The sequence below is a fragment of the Scyliorhinus canicula genome, chromosome 1 (assembly GCF_902713615.1).
Source record: "Scyliorhinus canicula chromosome 1, sScyCan1.1, whole genome shotgun sequence".
NCBI lineage: Eukaryota > Metazoa > Chordata > Chondrichthyes > Carcharhiniformes > Scyliorhinidae > Scyliorhinus > Scyliorhinus canicula.
In genome coordinates this window covers 19,367,154-19,386,091 of record NC_052146.1, presented here as the reverse complement: position 1 = coordinate 19,386,091, position 18,938 = coordinate 19,367,154, and the positions used below count along the sequence as shown (strand labels likewise).

General features: G+C 44.1%; 1 protein-coding gene across 7 annotated transcripts in view; it reads right to left on the bottom strand.

Annotated features, from left to right (window-relative positions):
* Positions 1 to 362: 362 nt before the first annotated feature.
* ube3b (ubiquitin protein ligase E3B) overlaps positions 363 to 18,938 on the bottom strand; it is a 59,792-nt gene continuing 41,216 nt past the window's right edge. For 6 of the 7 annotated variants that reach the window (XM_038816551.1, XM_038816210.1, XM_038816126.1 and 3 more), the window contains 6 exons: positions 11,271 to 11,336; positions 10,426 to 10,484; positions 7,496 to 7,678; positions 7,095 to 7,206; positions 3,153 to 3,245; positions 2,555 to 2,746 (listed from right to left, as the gene is read on the bottom strand). In XM_038816551.1, the coding sequence (XP_038672479.1) occupies positions 2,555 to 2,746; positions 3,153 to 3,245; positions 7,095 to 7,206; positions 7,496 to 7,678; positions 10,426 to 10,484; positions 11,271 to 11,336 (705 nt within the window). Of the gene's footprint in view, positions 2,747 to 3,152; positions 3,246 to 7,094; positions 7,207 to 7,495; positions 7,679 to 10,425; positions 10,485 to 11,270; positions 11,337 to 18,938 lie in introns of all 7 variants that reach the window. The other variant, XM_038816465.1, reaches the window with a different exon arrangement.

The window sequence follows — 18,938 nt, the reverse complement described above, 5'->3', positions numbered from 1 at the left end:
TTTCTAATTGATTGTAATCTGCGGAGAATTCAACAGTGGCCCCACTGGAGAATCACTGACAGCAGCTTCTGGATTTTTGTGTTTCATAGAATCCGTACAGTGCAGGAGGCCATTCAGCTTAGCAGATCTGCACCGAGCCTCTGAAAGAGCTCCCTACCTCGGCCCACTCACCCGTCCGATTCCTGTAACCTCACCTAACCCGCACACCTTTGGACTGTTTGTAATTAGTATGCTGTCCGTTTCAGAAATGCTCACATTCACTATTATTGCTAATGCAACATCAGTAATAACTTTCAAAATGGAATTGGACAAATGAAAATTGCAGGGCTTAAGGGGAAGGAGCCAGAGTGCGATGAATTGAATAGATTCACGTAAAGCAATATATTTTGTATCTATAGTTAGGTGAGGTAACTGTTAAGATTGTTCTGGATTCGAACATGTAAACATTTTAAACACTAACCGTTATAATTTCGAACAAAAACACCACTGGGCAATCACCTTGACTGTTTCAGAAGAATAAAATCATAGAATTTACAGTGCAGACGGAGGCATTCGGCCCATCGAGTCTGCACCGGCTCTTGGAAAGAGCACCCTACCCAAGCCCACACCTCCACCCTATCCAGAATGACATTGTCATTCAAATAATAAAATTTTACATTGGGATTTAGCATTTATCATTCTACAGGAGGGGAATAAAAGAGCAAGGCTAATGGGATAATCCAGGGCACCGCAGTCTGATCAGCATCATATCTACCACCTTAAACATTCAGTTACTTCTCCACCGACACACTATGACTGGAATGAGTACAATCTACATGATGCAGAGCGGCAACGTGCCACGGTATGATACTGCCCCCTAGAAGGACACAGGCAGAAGATGCATTAGAACACTGGCACATTGAAATTCCTGTTCCGAGTTGCATACCATCCATGATCTTCCTGGAGGCAGCCCTCCTGTCCAATTAGGGATGACGGATGGTTGCAGAGTCGCGAGTTGCATTCATTGCAGTACATGGATTATGACTATTGCTGAAGGATACCTCTTCATTCACCCGAGGAAGGAGCAGTGCTCCGAAACAAACAAATCTGTTGGACTTTAACCTGGTGTTGTAAGACTTCTTACTGTCCATTAACTGAGGCTTTACCTGGCTTAATTACCTGCCCACTACTCCCATTCAGGAACTAATGTAAGAACAAGTTTGACCACATCACCATTTCCACCCACTATTTTGGAACTTGTGGATCACTGTGCTTCTGTCACTTGTGATCTGCATCTCACATTGCTAAAATCCAGAGTCTTAGCAACAGACATTTGTTTTTTTTAATAGCCTCAATGGTTAAACCTGCTTAAAATATAGTATATAATCAATGCCCAAGAAATTCACATAGGTTAATCATAACTTATTTTAGTGAACTGAATAGTAAACTTTTCTGACTTGCTATCCAAAATAATGTGTTAATATTACACAGTCTCATCTCACAAGATATGCTAGACCATGCAGTTAAATTCCCTGTGCATCAAAAATCCTTTAAAAAGATATTTTACATTAAATATTCACTACTTATAAATAACAAGAGATGCTGCCGAGTAGTTTAAAAACAGGATTCAGTCTTGGGGTTTAGATAAAGGTACACATGGAGTTAATCTATTTGAAATGCTTGTGATTTAGCAGCCTGCCAACATTTTCTGTGGAGTCCACATCATCCAGATTTAGCCAAACAGGGAAAAGACATAATATATTGTTTGTTCCAAAGTCCAATGCTAACACAAAGTGTTAGAATTTGCCATCACTTCTTTTACATTAAAGGTAGCAGCGCCACAAATCAACAAGCCAGGGGAGGGTAGAGGCAGTAGAATTAAGAGGTTTTGTTCATTAGTGACTTGATCATTTGCATCGATTCACTGATCACTGTACAATTATAAAGGGCATATTATTTTGACTGATCCAGGTGTTGCTGTGATTGAGAATCGAGTGATAGTGGAATGATGAAACCATTTGGAAACAACTTTGCTGGAAACGTCCTGTCCTTTGAAACACCTGCTAAAGTAATATAAAATGTATTGAAAATTAATGTGATGGTGTACAATTAGCAAAATGTAGAAACTCATGAACATTTCTTCACTGTACGCTAAAAGAATCTTATAACATTGTAATCCTGGATACATTTATGTGAGTGAGGTGTATCCTTGTAATCACTGAGCAGTATAAATCAAGATAAAGTTGGACTTCGGATGTTATGAATCAAACAATCTATTTCTCACTCGGGAGGAGACCAGTTTAACTATTGATTCATTCAAAGGTCTATCCTGGCGATGGACTTATACTTGTGCTCTTTGGGGAAATTAATCTTAACAGATGATGAGAGCCTTGGTCATTCAGCTTCACCCTGAAACACATCATGGTCTTCATATCCAAATGATTCACTGCAGTTGGTGAGACATCATTTGGGTTTCTTTGAACGACAAAAATACTCCGACCTCAGCAATCCTGTGCAGCGCACAGCTGCATACGTGCACAAAGGTGTATACACACCAACGTCTTTGTCATAGTGATTAGGAGAGCTCAAATCCAGTGTTCATACTGATTGCATAGCGGAGCTTCTCTCGCAGGATGCTCTTCTTACTGTAGTTTGGAAGCTTAAGGAGATTAAAGCAGGTGGAAGAGGTTGGCAGCCGACCACCTGGTTCCTTTTTGCGAATGGTAAAGAAACCCCGTAGCACACTTCCCAGTGTATCTCCAGTGTCCTGAAATACAAACATATCTTAAATCCTAAACCAGGGCTTTCAGTAAAGAAATAGGACATTTTTAAAAACTGATAAACTGTGCTGTACTGTCCCATGTTTAATCCATGTTCCATTGCATTAACTATCTCAGGTCAAATAGCAGCAGGGTGTTGCCACGCTAGCGAAGGGAAATACCAGCCATGACTCCCAGTACTGATCACTATCCAATGACCTCTGGTACAGATACATTATTAGATTTGGCAATAGTGCCTTGCATGGTTGAGCAAGTCTGCCGACACTCACCATCTGAGCTCACAGATGAAGCAAGGTCATTCAGGTGAGGTTGCTCAAACCAGCACATTGACCATGTGGGAAAAGTGTTGTGTGCTTGGATGGGAGGAAGAGAGGGAAATGAAAACATAATTACCTGATCATCTGACACCTCTACACAGCGAATGGAGAAGGGAGGCTTGAGGTAGGCAAAGCCCAGGAGTGGCGGCCGGGAACAGCTAGTGACAAACTGGAACAAAGGTAGCGAGGAAAAAAATAAAGCCTCAGTTAGGTCTGCTGCATTACCTAAAGAGAAAATACATCCCGAGCTGGAACTGTGTCAGTCCTTGGAAGTTCCCCAGTCACTAGGACATTAGTAAAGGGTTCAATCTGTATTCTCCCAGCCATTATTACTGTTGCTGATACTGTAGTTCCATTAATGAATTGGAGAGAGAAAAAGTGGTATAGAGAAGAGGTAAAAAATGAAAATGGTGCATTCGGAATTGGACCAGTTTCAACATAAGACAAAGTCAAGACCATCATTTGCAAACTCGGCTCCAGAAACAGCTGTAAATTGTACTGAGAGAGATAGCGCAAAAATATTCTTGTCAAAGCCAGCGGGATATTATTTCTTGTTCTAGGAATACAGCAGTATCTGAAAGCAAAATTGGATCCATTGACTTACAAAATTTTGCTCACCTTGATTTTTTTCTCATTACAATAATTTGTCTTTTCTCTTGGTCAGCTTGCTCATGTAGAACATTACAGCGCAGTACGGGCCCTTCGGCCCTCGATGTTGCGCCGACCTGTGAAACCATCTGAAGCCTATCTGACCTACACTATTCCATTTTCATCCATATGTCTATCCAGTGACCACTTAAATGCCCTTAAAGTTGGCGAGTCTACTACTGTTGCAGGCAGGGCGTTCCACACCCCTACTACTCTCCGAGTAAAGAAACTGCCTCTGACATCTGTCCTATATCTACCACCCCTCAATTTAAAGCTATGTCCCCTCGTGTTGGTCATCACCATCCGGGGAAAGAGACTCTCACTGTCCACCCTATCTAACCCTCTGACTATCTTATATGTCTCTATTAAGTCTCCTCTCAGCCTTCTCCTCTCTAATGAAAACAACCTCAAGTCCCTGAGCCTTTCCTTGTAAGACCTTCCCTCCATACCAGGCAACATCCTAGTAAATCTCCTCTGAACCCTTTCCAAAGCTTCCACAGCCTTCCTATAATGTGGTGACCAGAACTGCACGCAGTACTCCAGGAGCGGCCGCACCAGAGTTATGTACAGCTGCAGCATGACCTTGTGGCTCCGAAACTCAATCCCCCTACTGATAAAGGCTAGCACACCATATGCCTTCTTAACAGCCCTATTAACCTGGGTGGCAACTTTCAGGGATTTATGTACCTGGATGCCGAGATCTCTCTGTTCATCTACACTACCAAGAATCTTGCCATTAGCCCAGTACTCTGCATTCCTGTTACTCCTTCCAAAGTGAACCACCTCACACTTTTCCGCATTAAACTCCATCTGCCACCTCTCAGCCCAGCTCTGCAGCTTATCTATGTCCCTCTGTATCCTATAACATCCTTCAGCACTATCCACAACTCCACCGACCTTTGTGTCATCTGCAAATTTACTAACCCATCCTTCTACACCCTCTTCCAGGTCATTTATAAAAATGACAAACAGCAGTGGCCCCAAAACAGATCCTTGCGGTACACCACTAGTAACTGAACTCCAGGATGAACATTTGCCATCAACCACCACCCTCTGTCTTCTTTCAGCTAGCCAATTACTGATCCAAACCGCTAAATCACCTTCAATCCCATACTTCCTTATTTTCTGCAATAGCCTACCGTGGGGAACCTTATCAAACGCCTTACTGAAATCCATATACACCACATCAACCGCTTTACCCTCATCCACCTGTTTGGTCACCTTCTCAAAAAACTCAATAAGGTTTGTGAGGCATGACCTACCTTTCACAAAACCGTGTTGACTATCGCTAATCAACTTGTTCTTTTCAAGATGATTATAAACCCTATCTCTTATAACCTTTTCCAACATTTTACCCACAACCGAAGTAAGGCTCACAGGTCTATAATTACCAGGGTTGTCTCTACTCCCCTTCTTGAACAAGGGGACAACATTTGCTATCCTCCAGTCTTCCGGCACTATTCCTGTCGACAAAGACGACATAAAGATCAAGGACAAAGGCTCTGCAATCTCCTCCCTGGCTTCCCAGAGAATCCTAGGATAAATCCCATCTGGCCCAGGGGACTTATCTATTTTGACATTTTCCAAAATTGCTAACACCTCCTCCTTTTGAACCTCAATTCCATCTAGCCTGGTCGACTGAACCTGAGTATTCTCCTCGACAACATTGTCTTTCTCCAGTGTAAACAATGATGAAAAATATCCATTTAACGCTTCCCCTATCTCCTCTGATTCCACACACAACTTTCCACTACTATCCTTGATTAGCCCTAATCTTACTCTAGTCATTCTTTTGTTCCTGATATACCTATAGAAAGCCTTAGGGTTTTCCTTGATCCTATCCGCCAACGACTTTTCGTGTCCTCTCCTCGCTCTTCTTAACTCTCCCTTTAGGTCCTTCCTGGCTAACTTGTAACTCTCAAGTGCCCTAACTGAGCCTTCATGTCTCATCCTAACATAAGCCTTCTTCTTCCTCTTGACAAGTGCTTCAACTTCCTTAGTAAACCACGGTTCCCTTGCTCGACAACTTCCTCCCTGCCTGACAGGTACGTACTTATCAAGGACACGCAGTAGCTGTTCCTTGAAAAAGCTCCACATTTCGATTGTACCCATCCACTGCAGTTTCCTTCCCCATCCTATACATCCTAAATCTTGCTGAATAGCATCATAATTGCCTTTCCCCCAGCTATAATTCTTGCCTTGCGGTATATACCTATCCCTGCCCATTGCTAAAGTAAACATAACCGAGTTGTGATCACTATCACCAAAGTGCTATCACATCTAAATCTAACACCTGGCCGGGTTCATTACCCAGTACCAAATCCAATGTGGCCTCGCCCCTTGTTGGCCTGTCTACATACTGTGTCAGAAAACCCTCCTGCACACACTGCACAAAAACTGACCCATCTATAGCACTCGAACTATAGTATTTCCAGACAAGTCCCCCATAACAACTACCCTGTTACTCTCGCTCCTGTCGAGAATCATCTTTGCAATCCTTTCCTCTACATCTCTGGAACTATTCGGAGGTCTATAGACAACTCCCAACAGGGTAACCTCTCCTCTCCTGTTCCTAACCTCAGCCCATACTACCTCAGTAGACGAGTCCTCAAACGTCCTTTCTACCGCCGTAATACTTTCCTTGATTAACAATGCCACACCCCCCCCTCTTTTACCATCTTCTCTGTTCTTACAGAAACATCTAAATCCTGGAACCTGCAACAACCATTCCTGTCCCTGCTCTACCCGGGTCTCCGAAATCGCCACAACATCGAGATCCCAGGTACCAACCCATGCTGCAAGCTCACCCACCTTATTCCGGATGCTCCTGGTGTTGAAGTAGACACACTTCAAACCAGTGTCTTGCTTGCCGGTGCCCTCTTTCGACCCTTTTAACCCTATCCCTGACCTCACTACTCTCAACATCCTGTACACTGGGACTACAATTTAGGTTCCCATCCCCCTGCTGAATTAGTTTAAACCCCTCTGAAGAGCACTAGCAAATCTCTAGTAAAGGAAAATGATTGGAGTAACAGAGCCTTTATAGAAATCAATATGAGACAACACTTGGCTAAAATCTGACTAGCATGGAGTATAAAATCATTGTATAAACATATATTTTTGATGCTGATCTGGGTTCAACGGCATAACCCAATTCAGGTCCTTTCCCATCACACCGGTCTGGACAGTCAGAACGCCAACATTCTGAACCTAGGCCATGATCAGGCTACTAGTGACAAGTTTATTAACCCTTATCGGTGAACAAGATAACTGTAGAAGAAACCTGCCCAGTTAAAAGAAAGTAGCATATCAGATATGAGGGAGCTGAGAAAAGATACAGGGGAAAGAGAACTGCCAGAGGTCCACTAACCTTAAGAAACATGGCTCGTTCTTCTGACGTGAAATCACGAGCCAAGATATCCCACAGCCAAGTAATGACACGGTGACTGCCGTGGAAACCACCATAATACACAGTATGCTTCCTGTAGAGGGGAGAAGAGTGATCATTCTACATAGACATAAATAATCCCAATAAGCACAATGCTTTTGTTCACAAACAATACGATAAATATTATACTAGTGGATTGCCTGTGATTTTTGCCACAGAAATTCAGGACATTGAATTTCCCCAAGAATGCATTAATGTTCCATCTACAGGTACATAAGTGACTAGACACAACTGTAGAAATGTTCATGAGCAAATAAGCAGCATAATTTTTTTTTGTTTTATGAACTATCTGCAATTTACGAAACGTCTCTTCAGTGTCTTACTTGAGGTCCTCCAGGTCGATTTCTGCGTTGTCTCCAGCAATTAAACGTTGTACTTCAGGAGTTGAGAACATACGGAGCCATTCTGGGTTAATAATGGACCGGAATCCTCGGATGAAAGCGATCGTCTGATCTTTAACCTGAGTGTGCATTCGGAAGTGAGCCATGAGGTGGATATAACTGATTCTGTTGGTGGATGGCAGGAATTTTAGCCTCTAAGTATTGAACAACCCGTCCAACTTTTCAAACACATTTATTTTCTGTGCTGCAAACAGAAGAATTGAACTGCTGCATTATCACAAAATAAGGTGATGGTGATAGTAAGCAGCTGTAAGAGGAGAAACAATTCCCAGGAATCCAAAATAAATTGGAAACTGTTGGTATGCATAACAGGGCAGTCAGAGACAAAGACAAGTTATGGGGTGGATCCGGCAGATCAGAATACTGCAAATGTGATGCCACTGTTTAAAAAAGGAGGTAGGTAAAAGGCAGGTAACTATACGCCGGTTAGCTCAACTTCTATAGTGGGGAAAATGCTTGAATCTATCGTTAAGGAAGAAATAGCGAGACATTTGGATAGAAATTGTCCCATTGGGCAGACAGACTCAGCATTGGTTCATGGAAGGCAGGTTATTTTTGACTAATTTAGTGGAATTCTAAATTCTTTGAGGACATTACGAGTGCAGTGGACTACAGGGAACCGGTGGATGGAATGTATCTGGAGTTCCAGAAGGCATTCGACAAAGCGCCACACAAAAGGCTGCTGCATAAGATAAAGGTGTATGGCATTATGGGTCATATATTAGCATGGATAGAGGATTGTTTAACTGACAGAAAGCAAAGAATGGGGATAAAGGCGGATAGATCAGTGGCTAGTGGTGCACCTCAGAGATCAGTGTTGGGTCTGCAATTGTTCACAATTTACATAAATGATCAAGTTGGGGACCAAGAGTAACGTGTCACAATTCGCAGATGACACTAAGATGAGTGGTAGAGCCAAGTGTGCAGAGGACACAAAGTCTGCAGAGGGATATAGATAGTTTGTGAGAGGGCAAGGGTTCGGCAGATGGAGTTCAATGTTAATAAATGTGAGGTCGCCCATTTTGGTAGGAATAACTGCAAAATGGACTATTATTTAAATGGTAAAATATTGCAGCATGCTGCTGTGCAGAGGGACCTGGGTGTCCTTGTGCGTGAATCACAAAAAGTTGGTTTGCAGGTAATTAAGGCGGCAAATGGAATTTTGTCCTTCTTTGCTAGAGGGATGGAGTTTAAAAACTGTATAGGGTGCTGGAGACTGTGTACAGTTTTAGTCTCCTTACTTGAGAAAGGATGTACTGGCACTGGAGGGTGTGCAGAGGAGATTCACAAGGTTGACTCCTGAGTTGAGAGGATTGGCTTATAAGGAGAGACTAAGTAGACTAGGACTATACTCATTGGAATTTAGAAGAATGAGGGGGGATCTTATAGAAACATATAAAATTAGGAAGGGACTAGATAGGATAGCAACAGGGAGGTTGTTTCCACTGGCGGGTGAAACTAGAACTAGAGGCATAGCCTCAAAATAAGGGAGAGCAGATTTAGGACTGAGTTGAGGAGGAACTCCTTCACTCAAAGGTCGTGAATCTATGGAATTCCCTGCCCAGTGAAGCAGTTGAGGCTAGCTTGTTGAATGTTTTTAAGGCAAACTAGCTCGTTGAATGTTTTTAAGGCAAAAGTAGATAGATTTTTGAACAATAAAGGAATAAAAGGTTATGGTGAGCAGGTGGGTAAGTGGAGCTGAGTCCACAAAAAGATCAGCCATGATCTTATCGAATGGCAGAGCAGGCTCGAGGGGCCAGGTGGCCTACTCCTGCTCCTAGTTTTTATGTTATGTCTTGCGTTTAATTATAGATACTCTACTGTGTACTAGAATAAAAACAATGCTGGAGATAAAGTGTTGGAGCTATTGGCTGGATGCAAGGATCAAATCCTAGCTCTCTTTGACTATTCCAAGTGTCAAATTGTACCTGCTTTCAACTATGATTTAGAAGATACTATTTGGTGCATAATGACAGTGAACTGGAGCATGGGTCTTACATTTTGATCCTGACAGTTGTTTTAAGGACAAAATCAGCTGGAAAGGCAAAGCACAGATTCCTTACAGCTTCAATCATGCTGTAATTAGCCTGAACTGGACAGAATAGTAAAATCTGGTAGTGCACAGACCGTGCTCAGTCAACTGATGATGGCGGGACAATGTCCGTACAGATATGCAAACAGACAACCCTGCCATATAGCAAAAATCCAAAACTGCAGCTCCTCACCCTCCAAACCAGAACAAAGCAATCCGCTTGATTGGTACTCCTTCCACATTCACTCCTTGCACCACTGCCAAATAGTGGCAGCCATATGTATGATCCACAAGATGCACTGCAGGGTCTCAGCAAGGCTCCTTAGGCAGCACCTTCCAAACCGTTAACTGCTACCATTTAGAAGGACAAAGGTAGCAGACACTTGGGAACACCACCAGCACCTGTCATCGCGAGGTTTTACATGTCATGTGTAAGCCCAATCAACATGAATATGGATATTAAATTGGCAAAATACACCAAAACGAGTATTAACACAGTGACTTGGTGCACTGTGGGAGTTTCCTAATGCCAATTCCCTTGCACTCCAATTCGTACCTGCACTGATTATTTCCTGAGACAAACAAAATGTCTCAGAGAGGTATGATTAAAAATTAAGCAAAAGACTTTCAAAACAGATGAGAACCGTGGCCTATTCACACAGAGGCTAATTTTGCTCTTCTCGGCATAGATACCTGAAGAACATGGGAACCGGTGAAAACGGGGTGGAAAGGGGCACATCCATATGTTGGGGAAAGTATTTGAAAATAAATTGTAAAACAAGGTTAACAACGCACAACATTTGGCCAGTGGCATACTCACTTATTTTCATTGGTAACCCCAATGGTCTTCCCACCAGGCACCAGCTCATGGCAAACAAGCTGTTGAATCAGAAAGAAAACCCAATTGATTACAATGTAAAGTCAGAATTTTACTGAGCCTAATGACCAAGACAGCCGAGTAAATAGTCTCTTGAATTTGTTGACTCTTGCTGGGAAAAATTTCCACAGACCCCTGAAGCCTTGCAGTACCTCACCCAGGCTATATGTCCAATCCCAATACTAACTGACCCAATTGAACATTTATTTACCAGCAAGAGTGTCGCTGACCAGTGATTAGAAGCAGGTAACTTAGTTCATTCCTACTTTTTCCCCCTATTCTTTCCCCAGTGAGACCAATGATAGCACCCAGGAAAATAAGCTATCTCGGCACAGACTGAAGAATAAACCCAATATGGGGCTCTGTGGGTTGCTTCCACACCAGGTACCTATCCATCAAGGATGTACCAATACCAGTGATTGAAACAAAACAAGGCAGCCAAGACTGGTTTTAAATAGTTAAAAGTCAAGATGAATGTGAAAAACCCTTCACGTTTCCAAATTAAGTTTTACTTATATATAAAAAAAGGAGAAAATATAGAAAGTTTCTGGATAATAATAAAACCCGAATTATGTACAAATTCTATGTTGAATCTGATTTGAGCCTTTGTTACAGTTCCAGATCACAGCAGAGCTGTATGCTGTCGACTGCATCGGAATCGAATCAGACTCTTAAAACAGGGCCCCACTGTGTCAACAGCAGATCCATGCACCACTGACACTGTATAGCCTAGTCATAAATCCTAGATTTTACCATGGTTACTAATTTACAAAATGTCAGGGCATTACCTGACCCATAACATCCTCATCGTAGGATAAAGTCAAACCAAGGTCACCAATGTCACCATCGTAACGCTGTAAAAACAAAAATTGAAATACAATCACTATATTATCACAGGCCGTGTTGGTGCACATAAAACTTACACCATATCAATTAGGAGCAAGAGTAGGCCATTCAGCCCTTTTGAGCCTACTCCGCCATTTGATAAGATCATGGCAGATCTAATTGGGGCTCCAACTCCACTTTCCTGTCTGTATCCACCTATACTCTTTGACTCCTTTGTCAAACAAGACTTTATAACGCAACCTTAAAAATATTCAGTGACCCAGCCTTCACTGCTCCCTGAGGAAGAGAATTCCACGCACCAATATCCGTCAGAGAAGAAACTTCTCCTCAGTTTTAAATGGGAGATCTCTTATTTTTAAACTGTTCTGGTCTCCCCCATCAGGGGAAACATCCTCTCAGCATTCGCCACGGGAGGCGGTGGCGTAGTGATATTGTGGCTGGATTAGTAATCCAGACACCCACGGTAATAATCTGGGGACCCGGATTTGAATTCCACCAAAGAGGTGGTGGATTTTAAATTGAGTAAAATATTTGGAATTAAAAGTCCAATGATGACAATGAAACCATTATTGATTATTGTCATAAAACCCTATATGGTTCACTAATGTCCTTTAGGGAAGGAAACCCGCCATCCTTGTCTGATATACATGGGACTCCAGAGCCAGAGAAATATGGTTAACTCTTAAATGCCCTCTGAAATGACCTAGCAAGCCACTCAGTTGTATTCAACCGCTACAAAAACACAAAAAGGAATTTAATTGAACGGATCACCTGGCATCTGCCCAGGCATTGGAAACGACAATGGCAAACCCAGCCTGGTCAGGACAGACCCAGCAGAGGTGGCGACACAGTGGTATAGTCGGGAGAGAGTTGCCCTGGGAGTCCTCAACATCAACTCTGGACCCCATGCAGTCTCATGGCTTCTGGTTAAACATGGGCAAGGAAACCTCCTGCTGATTACTACGTACCGGCCACCATCAGCTGATGAATCCGTACTCCACCATGTTGAACACCACTTGTGGGAAGCACTGAAGGTGCCACGGGTATAGAATATACTCTGGGTGGGGACTTAGGAGATGATGAGAGAACCAACAAGAGGGATAAACATACTTGATCTCATCCTCACCAAACTGCCTGTTGATGACAGTATCGGTAGAATTGACCACCGCACAGTGCATGTGGAGACAAAGTCCCATTTTCATATTGAGCATACCCTTCCCATCCTGTTGTGTCCTACCACCGTGCTAAACTTCCAACAGATCTAGAAACTCGTGACTGGACATCCATGAAGTGCTGTGGGCCATCAGCAGCAACAGAGTTGTACTCAACCACAATCTGCAACCTCATGGCTCGGCATATCCCCCACTCTTTAATTACCACCAAGCCAGATATTCAATCCTGGTTCAATGAAGAGTGCAGGAGAGCATGCCAGGAGCAACATCATGCATACTTAAAAATGCGGCGTCAGCGTGTGAAGCTACAACACAAGACTACTTATGTGCTAAATGTGGACTGCAAGCCCACAGATAACCTCACGATGCTCCACTTCTCCATCTTCCACCCTAAAAACATTAAAGAAGCCATCCCCTATGGACAGGCCCTCCTATACACAGGATCTGCTCAGACGAGGAGGAGCGTAACAGACATCTACAGACACTGAAAGATGCCCTCGTACGAACGGGATATGGTGCTCGACTCATCGATCGACAGTTCCAACGCGCCACAGCAAAAAACTGCACTGACCTCCTCAGAAGACAAACACGGGACACAACTGACAGAGTACCCTTCGTCATCTAGTACTTCCCCGGAGTGGAGAAACTACAACATCTTCTTTGCAGCCTTCAACACGTCATCGATGAAGATAAACATCTTGCCAAGGTCATTCCCACACCCCCACTACTTGCCTTCAAACAACCGCGCAACCTCAAACAAACCACTGTTTGCAGCAAACTACCCAGCCTTCAGAACAGCGACCATGACACCACGCAACCCTGCCATGGCAATCTCTGCAAGACGTGCCAGATCATCGATCATCACCATTACACGTGAGAATACCACCCACCAGGTACGCGGTACATACTCGTGTGACTCGGCCAATGTTGTCTACCTCATCCACTGCAGGAAAGAATGTCCCGAAGCGTGGTACATTGGCGAGACCATGCAGACGCTGCGACAACGAATGAACGGGCATCGCGCGACAATCACCAGGCAGGAACGTTCCCTTCCAGTCGGGGAACACTTCAGCAGTCAAGGGCATTCAGCCTCTGATCTCCGGGTAAGCATTCTCCAAGGCGGCCTTCAGGACGCGCGACAATGCAGAATCGCCGAGCAGAAACTTATAGCCAAGTTCCGCACACGAGTGCGGCCTCAACCGGGACCTGGGATTCATGTCGTATTACATTCATCCCCCACCATCTGGCCTGGGCTTGCAAATTCCTACCAACTGTCCTGGCTTGAGACAATTCACACCTCTTTAACCTGGGGTTACCCCTATCTCTGGATCTGTAAAGACTTGATTACCTGCAAATGCTCACATTCTAAGCATTGTCTGGCATCTTTGAATTTGTGTGTATATATGTTTCTGGAACATACCTCTTCATTCACCTGAGGAAGGAGCAGTGCTCCGAAAGCTAGTGTTTGAAACAAACCTGTTGGACTTTAACCTGGTGTTGTAAGACTTCTTACTATGTGCTAAATAGCATCAGCAGCAAGTAATATACAGAGCTAAGTGATTCCACAACAAACGCACCAGATCTAAGCTCTGCAAGTCTTGCCTCATCCAACCGTGAATGGTGGAGGACAATTAACTCATTGGAGGAGAAGGCTCCATAAATTTCCCCATCCTCAATGATGGAGGAGCAGAGCACATCGGTGCAAAAGACCAGGCTGAGGCATTCACAATAATCTTCAGCCAGAAGTGCCAAGTGGCTGATCCATCGCGGTCCCCTCCGGAGATCCCCAGCTGTCAGCATTAAGCCAATATGATTCATCATCAAGAAACAGCTGAAGGCACTGGATACTGCAACGGCTATATAGGCCCTGACAATATTTTCCAGCAATAGTAGTGAAGACTTGTACTCCTGAACTTGTTGCACCCAAGATATTCTCGTACAGCTCCAACACTGGCATCTGCCCGGCAATGTGGAAAATTGCCCAGATCTGTCCTGTACACAAGAAAGAGGCCAATTACCACCCTATCAGTCTACTCTCCAACATCAGCAAAGTGATGGAAGGAGTCATCAACAGTGCTATCAAACGGCACTTACTCAGTAATAACCTGTTCACGGACGCTCAGTTTGGGTTCCGCCAGGGCCACTTGGCTCCTGGCCTCATTACAGCCTGGGTTCAAACATGGACAAAAGAGCTGAATGCCAGAGGGAGGTGAGAATGACAGCCCTTGACATCAATGCAACATTTGACCGAACATGGCATCAAGGAGTCCTAGCAAAAATGTAGTCAATAGGAATCAGAGGGTAATCTCTCCGCTGGTTGGAGTCATACCTGGCACAAAAGAAGATGGTTGTGGTTGTTGGAGATCAATCATTAAGCTCCAGGATATCACTGTAGGAGTTTCTCAGGGCAGTGCACTAGGCCCAACCATCTTCAGCTGCTTCATCAGTGACCTCCCTTCCATCATAAGGTCAGAAGTGGGGATGTTCGCAGATGACTGCCCAATATTCAGAACCATTCATGACTCAATAAATAACGAAAGGGAAAATGCTGGAAAATCTCAGCAAGTCTGGCAGCATCTGTAGGGAGAGAAAAGAGCTAACGTTTCGAGTCCGATGACTCTTAGTCAAAGCTAGCAGACAGACCATTCATGACTCCTCAGATAATGAAGCAGTCCAGGTTCAAATGCAGCAAGACCTGGACAATATCCAGGCTTGGGCTGACAATTGGAAAGTTACATTTGCGCCACACAAGTGCCAAGCAATGACCATCTCTGACAAAAGAGGATCTAACCACTGCCCCGTGACATTACCATCACTGAAACAACATCCGGGGTTACCATTGATCAGAAACTGAACTGGACTAGCCATATTAATACTGTGGCTACCAGAGTAGGTCAAAGGCTAGGAATCCTATGGCGAGTAACTCACTTCCTGACCCCTCAAAACCTTTCCACCATCTACAAGGCACAAGTCGGAGTGTAATGAAATACTCTCCACTTTCCGGATGAGTGTAGCTCCAATAATACTCAAGAAGCTCAACACCATCCAGGACAAAGAAGCCGGCTTGATTGCTGCCCCTTCCACAAACAATCAATCCCTCCACCACTGATGAAGAGTGGCAGCCGTGTGCACCATCTACAAAATGCACTGCAGGAACTCACCACGGTTCCTTAGACAGCAAATCCAAGCCCATTACTATCTAGAAGGACGCGAGCAGCAGATACCTGGGAGGCCTTCCAACCTGGCGGTTCCCCTCAAAGTCACCCACCACTCTGATTAGGAAATATATCGCCATTCCTTCCCTGTCACTGAGTCAAATCCCTGGACCTCTCTCCCTAACAGCACAGTGGGTGTACCTACAGCTTAGAGACTGTAGCGGTTCAAGAAGGCAGCTCACCATCACCTTCTAAAGGGGAACCAGGGATCGGCAATAAACCAGCGATGCCCACATCCCGTAAATTAATTATTTTTTTTAAATTCCCCTCAGGATCTTGTATGTTTCAATAAGATGCCCTTCTTTCATCTAAATTCTAATGGACACAAGCCTTACCTGTCCAACCTTTCCTCACAAGTTAACCCCTTCATCCCAGGAATCAATGAGCGGACTTTCTCCCAACTAATTTGAATGCTATTATATCCTCTCAAGGAGTCCAAAACTGCACACACTACTCCAGATGTGGTCTTACCAGCACCATATACAACTGAAGCAAAACGTATGCAATAACCTCCTCTATCTTGCATCCAAACCTAACCGAAATCCACTCATTGTACCTCTCCCTACAGTAACTCATTCTCTCCCAGATTCTTCAAAAATGTGGAATTACTTTCCCCAATCCTCCCGTACTCCTACATTCAGCAAGCTTCTAAAGCTCAAGCTTGGTGTCCAGTATTCTTTCTGCCTTATTTCAATTCCTCTAGACTTTTCAACATTGGAGGTCTCCTGTATTCTGACGGGCACCCTTTATCTGAGTCCATGAAAATAACAGAAGGAGAACCAGTTACACTCTTCAGCATCAGCTCTATTTAAAAACAAATTTAGTGTACCCAATTATTTTTTTTCCAATTAAGGGGCAATTTAACCTGCATATCTTTGGATTGTGGGGGTGAGACCCACTCAGACACAAGGAGAATGTGCAAACTCCATACGGACAGTGACCCAGGGTCAGGATTCGAACCCGGGTCCTCAGTGCCGTAGGCAGCAGTGCTAACCACTGTGCCACGTGCCGCTCTCAGCATCAGCTCTTTGAAGATTGGCATGAAATTATATGGTTATCAAGGAATAATCAATAAAACACCCAAGAATTCAGCTTGCTCCACTAATTGCTCATTACGTGCATTCAGCTGAATTTTACAAAAGGGGAAAGTCCCGAGTTTTATGTCTTGTCTATGCTGAGTTCTCCGATTGTAGCCAAGGTGATCCAAAATTAGCATCACCTGGGTTGGGAGGAAGAAAAGTAAAATGAGCCGGGATTCTTACTTATCAGTAACCCTTCCAAAAACACATGTTCTTAGATGTTAAAATCAGGTTTTCTGTGATGATACTCGGGGTCAAAGTTCAACAGCTCTCGAGTGAGTTGCCAGTGAGAAACTGACACCAGCAAATAAAGGTAAAGTCGTCATTGTCTCAGATAGTAACAATAATCTTTATTAGTTGTCAAAAGTTGGCTTACAATAACACTGCAAAGAAGTTACTGTGAAAATCCCCTAGTCGCCATACTCCGTGCCTGTTCAGGTACACAGAGGGAGAATTCAGAATGTCCAAATTACCTAACAAGCACATCTTTCGGGACAAGTGGGAGGAAACCGGAGCACCCAGAGGAAACCAACGCAGACATGGGGAGAACATGCAGACTCCGCACAGATAGTCACCCAGCCGGGAATTGAACCTGTGACCCTGGCGCGCTACCATGCTGCCGTCAATGCGCACGCGTGCATCTTAAAGGGACTGCTGACTGCAGACTCTACACAGTCAGTATCCCAAGCCGGGAATCGATCCCGGGTCCCTGGCGCTGTGAAGCAACAGTGCTAACCATTGTGCTACCATGCCGCCCTGTGACCACAGGCTTCTTTCCCTTTGAGAGGGAGAGCTGACTGGTGGCGATTTAACCTGAGGATCACCACACATCAGGCGAGGGGCAAAGTTGAGACGGCGGGGCCTTCATGAATAACCTCAGCAAAGGGACCAGCAAATGTTATAATTACCGAAGTACCATATAATGTAATTCACCACCAAGTTGATCAATGCAATGTGACAAAAATCTCTGGCAAGAATCAGTGAAATGTTTCCCTTCTTTTATCCTTTTACCTTTATCTTTGCTCCGAGGTGGGTAGCACGGTGGCGCAGTGGGTTAGCCCTGTTGCCTCACGGCGCCAAGGTCCCAGGTTCGATCCCGGCTCTGGGTCACTGTCCGTGTGGAGTTTGCACATTCTCCCCGTGTTTGCGTGGGTTTCACCCCACAACCCAAAGATGTGCAAGGTAGGTGGATTGAACACGCTAAATTGCCCCTGAATTGGAACAATAAATTGGGTACACTAAATTTACAAAAATTGTTTTTAAAATATTTGCTCCGAGGTCGGGTTTAACCCGGATTGTTCTTTGGGAAATGTTATAACAAATGCAGCACTATGGCTAACTTTTGTTCTTACGTATCACGCTAACAGCATCCAGGTAGAGGAACTTTAAAGATAATAAGCAGTATTCCCTCTAATTTCCCTTAGCTATATGCGATCCGTCTGTTGTGCTACACAAACATACATATGAATTAGGAAGAGGAGTAGGCCACTCGGCCCTCAAGCCCATTTAACATAATAATAATAATCTTTATTGTCACAAGTAGGCTTACATTAACACTGCAATGAAGTTACTGTGAAAAGCCCCTAGTCGCCACATTCCAGCGCCTGTTCGGGTACACAGAGGGAGAATTTAGAATGTCCATATTACCTAACAGAACGTCTTTCGGTACGAGTGGGAGGAAACCGGAGCACCCGGAGGAAACCCACACAGACATGGGGAGAACGTGTAGACTCCGCACAGACAGTCACCCAGCCGGGAATCGAACCTGTGACCCTGGCATGCTACCATGCTGCCGTCACTGCGCACGCGTGCATCCTAAAGGGACTGCTGCATGTGCATGGCCCATTTGTACCATGCCTGCCGCATTTTCCATTGCTCTAGCCTCACACTCTACAGCTTAGAGTGAATATTGATGATCAACGAGATCATAGAAATCAGGTAAAGACGCATCATCTTCCATTGCCGTGGAATTTGGGAGAGCTCTATTAAAATTTAACTTAAAACTTACTGAATATGTGAACAGAGCTAAAGCTAGCTGGACAATTGGCAGTTTTAAATGAGAGGAACAAAGAGGAATGATTGATTGTTAATGCTGTAATGCTAACAGCTTACATTTACATCATGTCTCTTACATAGGAAAGCAT